Source organism: Rhododendron vialii, chromosome 13a, assembly GCF_030253575.1.
Source record: "Rhododendron vialii isolate Sample 1 chromosome 13a, ASM3025357v1".
Lineage (NCBI taxonomy): Eukaryota > Viridiplantae > Streptophyta > Magnoliopsida > Ericales > Ericaceae > Rhododendron > Rhododendron vialii.
In genome coordinates this window covers 28,842,873-28,847,173 of record NC_080569.1, presented here as the reverse complement: position 1 = coordinate 28,847,173, position 4,301 = coordinate 28,842,873, and the positions used below count along the sequence as shown (strand labels likewise).

Here is a 4,301-nt window from a genome sequence, read left to right as displayed (position 1 = left end):
TGTTGGCAAAAGATTGCTAGTTTTGGTTCTCCGAAGCCTAAAATTTGATTATTTTCTAAGAAGATTGCTAAATTTGATTATAGTATTGTGAATCATATTTTGCATCAACATTGTTAACTTTAAATCTATTACTTTTGGTTATGCCATTGTGGATACTCTAAGTCTTGAACATGAGACGCTTGTCAACTTGGAACAGTCACCCAACCGACTAGGCCAGCTGGCAAGTTCACAAAAATTGTACAAACATGGCAAACTAAACCACTTTTATGCCAGCCAATCCACTAATGCAATAAAATCCGAAGAATGATTTATCGCAAAGGGAAAGTCTACAATACATACCCCTTAAAAATGGTGTATCATATGCACCTATTTTATGGTTCATTCATAACATTTTAGCGTGATTCGTAACTTTTGTTCTAGAATTCATAACTTTTCAACAGTACGATTCGTAACATTTTCATTATGATTCATAACATTTTGGTGTATCTCATAACCTTTATACGATTTGTAACTTTTTAGCAATATGATTCGTAATATTTTCTCTATAATTCATAACATTTTGGGGGGTACATATGATACACACCTAAATAAAGAATGTGTATTGTAGTCTTTTCCTATGGCAAATAGGTGCACTCCCACTTGTATTTATGGTTGGAACGTACGAATAGAATAGTACTAGTACTTGCATGGTTTCAACACAATATATAGGTGAACTAGTATTAGAATTGGGCATCCCATTTAAATCTTCCCCTTTTCTTTCAAAGTTTCTATTTCGTTTCAGACCATCCTGTTCGTGCCATCTCCCTCTCTCTCTTTTCTCCCGTGACAAGGGCATCCGAGGGATTTTGTCCCGATGCGCTCCGGACGTATCGGGTAATTACCAAGGAAATACCTAAAGCACTGGCCTACTTGCCTAATATTCGCCTTTTTCTCCCTTATACATCTTCCTTTATTCCCACTTCCGTACTATACCGTCCTCGATGGCGACTAAGCTTGAGACATGGCTTATCCTGCTTCTGATGCCTTCATTCTTGAGTTTGCAGTATTTTGTTGTTGCCAAACCACAAGTGCCTTGTTACTTTATATTTGGAGATTCAGCGGTTGACAATGGCAACAACTTAGCCCTCCATTCTTTGGCTAAAGCCAATTTCAAACCCTACGGGATTGACCTTCCCGCAGGTGTACCGACCGGAAGGTTCACCAACGGTCGCACTTCCACTGATCTCCTCGGTATATATGGCTTCTCGCTGCTCAATTCCTGGCCAGTAGACATATCCTTAACTAGTTTTTTTTTTTTTTGGGGGGGTACATTTTAACGATATGATGTGGCACAAATTCGAAGTCACATAATTCGCGTGTGTGAGCGTGAGCGTGAAAGTATATTTGAAACACATCTTAACCTACTAAAATTCGCGAGAGCGAGGATGGAGAGCGGGAGACGGAGTGCAGGACATTTTAAAGAATTATGTGAATAAGAGCACGATATATACAACCATTGGTTTCTTGCACTGAAATGTTGTCCTTCTTCTAACATGTTATCTCTTCCTCGACTTCAACTAATTTCTTTTCTAACGTTCCCACATGATTGATAATTTTTCGAGAAACGGAAAATTTCATTGTGAAAGCTGAAAACCCAGCTGAAAGATTACACAGAGTACACATTTGATAATTGATATCACCTCTCTAGCTATGGCACCAAAGCTTCGCCTGCGATCTAAAGGCTACCATTTTATTCTTGCTACTGATGATGCTATGGCGCTAAACAAATTAATCATTTTGCAGCTGAGCTTCTAGGTTTCACCACTTATCCTCCTCCCTATGTAACTGCAAGTGGTAAGGAGATCCTGACCGGCGTGAACTACGGATCTTCGGGAGCTGGAATTCGCAAAGAATCTGGAAGGCACCTGGTAATTTCTTGAACCACATGTCTCATACACACCCATATAAGAATGTGTATCGTATCGCCTTTCTATTCGTATGCGATGTTCCTACCCTCAATAGCCTCAAAAGGACGATGTTAATCACAGAGATCGATCCTAATGATGGCTAAAGAAACGCGTACTCTTTCTAGCCCCGGTGATATGTTTATGTGTATAGCTTATATTTACTCAATATTTGTCGAAAATTCACATATATATACTCTGTTGACGTTAATATGTATGAGTCGTTTTTCGTACTAGGGCGGTCGGATCACTATGGATAAACAACTAAAACAACATCTTCTCATAGTCTCGAGAATTGCTGATATACTGGGGAGCAGGGAGTTAGCCGGAAAGTACGTAAACAAATGCATCTATTCGGTAACGCTGGGGAGCAACGACTACGTCAACAACTACTACATACCGGTCACTTATCCGAATGGAGCACTGTACACCCAAGATCGATGGGCTGCTATCCTTATTCAACGCTATGGCCAACAATTAAGAGTTAGTACTAAACACTTAATTTCTCCTCATCTTCTTTATTTTTCCTTCAGTTTCCATGTCATTTGATGAATCGGATCGATGGGTCAATTTCAATTTTATCGGATAAGCTTTTCGGTACTATTTACCGTAACTCTGTATACTCAATGTCTCGTTCATAACGTGTCAGATATATAAACCGTAATCTGTCCTTCCCAAGACATTGTTGCGTAATGCCTCGATGATCAAATGCCATGAACATCGATTTTTCCCTTCGACATGCATTTCTGTAATTTTAAGCTCAATTTTCTTTACTAATTAATGATTTGCTGTTTGTTGATACAAGACACTCTACAACTTTGGAGCAAAGAAGATAGTTATTTTCAGCCTGGAAAGGCTCGGTTGCGCTCCCGTCGTGGTTGCTGAATTTGGTGGCCACCGTAATCCTGACGATGTTTCATGCGTTGAGCACGTCAATAGGGCGGCGGAACTCTTCAATGGTAGACTTATGACACTGGTTGATGAACTCAACACCGAGCTGCCTGATGCCAAGTTCGTCTATGTCGATGTCTTCACTTTAAGTCCAGCCGATCTGCTACCCCATGGTACATGATACTTGTCTAATTATCCTGTAGTGAAGCTGCCAGAGCACGGTCACGTGGTGTTTTGAGACACTCCAATGCCACACATTCTTGTGGGATGACTAAGTGTATTAGTCCAACAGAAATTAATGTGTGGTGCTGAGATGATCCCGGAGGACCATGTGCTTGTGCTCTAGAACTATTGAACTCATGATTCTTCAAGTTGTAAGCGCTTGTCAATCTAATAGGGATCGATATGCAATTTTCGACAATGATTTGAATTAGGGTATGTTCGGTGTGATGGAATCAAAGTTGGAATGTAATTGTCATTCTAATGACATACTTTTTTCCATATTTGGTTCACTATTTACTTTAGAAAAGAAATTGTCATTCCACAAAAAAAAAAAAGGAATTAACATTCAATTTCTTTGTCACGCCAAAATTACTAGTGCCACTCCAAGATTCACTATTGCCATTTCAAAAATGACTATTGCCGCTCCGAAAATTACAATTGCCACACCATTCCATTGTAGATGAGAATGGTTATTCTTAAGCACAACAAAACTTGAGAATGTGAATGGATATTCCAATCTCATTTTCTCCAATTTTATTCAAACCTCAATTTCATTCCATTGTCAATTCCATTCCATAGAATCAAACATACCCTTATATCCTTAACTTGTTTTTAATCCGGTTAATAAGATTATTTTTCAGGAATGATTTGATAAGGAGAGGTTATTCAATTTTGACAGGTTTTAAGGTGCTAAATCATCCATGTTGCAAGCTGCTGACGGGCATCGTTGGTGTGTGTCTTCCCGGAAAAGTGCCGTGCGAGGACAGAGATGACTACGTCTTCTGGGACGGGTACCACACCACTGAGGCAGTCAACAAGATCATCGCCAATAATTCCTACAATTCGATGTCGCCCAATGGCGTTTATCCCATTAACATCGCCCAATTAGCCCAGCTCCAAATTTAATTGACTACTTGTGCGCGCTTTCTTATTAATAATCGTTGCTAGCTAGAGTTAATTTCTACACTTGAAGTTTACGAAGGTAAGCTTGGTTGATGAGATCACCTCAGCTCATATGTCAAGTAATATATGGGCTTTACTAAGTACTACGTACTCCACTTTATAGCTAAGCATAGTTAATGATTGTATCAATCCATCGGTTATTCAGGAAATAAAAGGTTAGTTTTATTATTCGGTAATAAGTGTTGTACGTCTTCGGTCCTCGATAGTGATTTCGGGTTTTTTTTTTTTTGTGTGGTTTTTAAGGCTCTGTTTTTCACTAACAAAAAATACTAAAAGCTGAAT

At 39.1% G+C, this 4,301-nt stretch overlaps 1 protein-coding gene across 1 annotated transcript; it reads left to right on the top strand.

Moving 5' to 3' along the window:
• The first annotated feature begins 745 nt into the window (after positions 1 to 745).
• LOC131312361 (GDSL esterase/lipase At1g29670-like) lies at positions 746 to 4,043 on the top strand. The gene is made up of 5 exons (XM_058340062.1): positions 746 to 1,230; positions 1,783 to 1,907; positions 2,181 to 2,426; positions 2,749 to 3,007; positions 3,736 to 4,043. Exons 1-5 carry the CDS (start codon positions 981 to 983, stop codon positions 3,960 to 3,962), a joined length of 1,107 nt encoding a protein of 368 aa, XP_058196045.1. The 5' UTR covers positions 746 to 980; the 3' UTR covers positions 3,963 to 4,043.
• Positions 4,044 to 4,301: the final 258 nt, after the last annotated feature.

Coding starts and splice junctions, on each gene's coding strand:
- LOC131312361 (XM_058340062.1), top strand. CDS start 981: ATGGCGACTAAGCTTGAGACATGGCTTATCCTGCTTCTGATGCCTTCA. Junction 1,231..1,782: donor CACTTCCACTGATCTCCTCG/GTATATATGGCT, acceptor ATCATTTTGCAG/CTGAGCTTCTAGGTTTCACC. Junction 2,427..2,748: donor GCTATGGCCAACAATTAAGA/GTTAGTACTAAA, acceptor TGTTGATACAAG/ACACTCTACAACTTTGGAGC.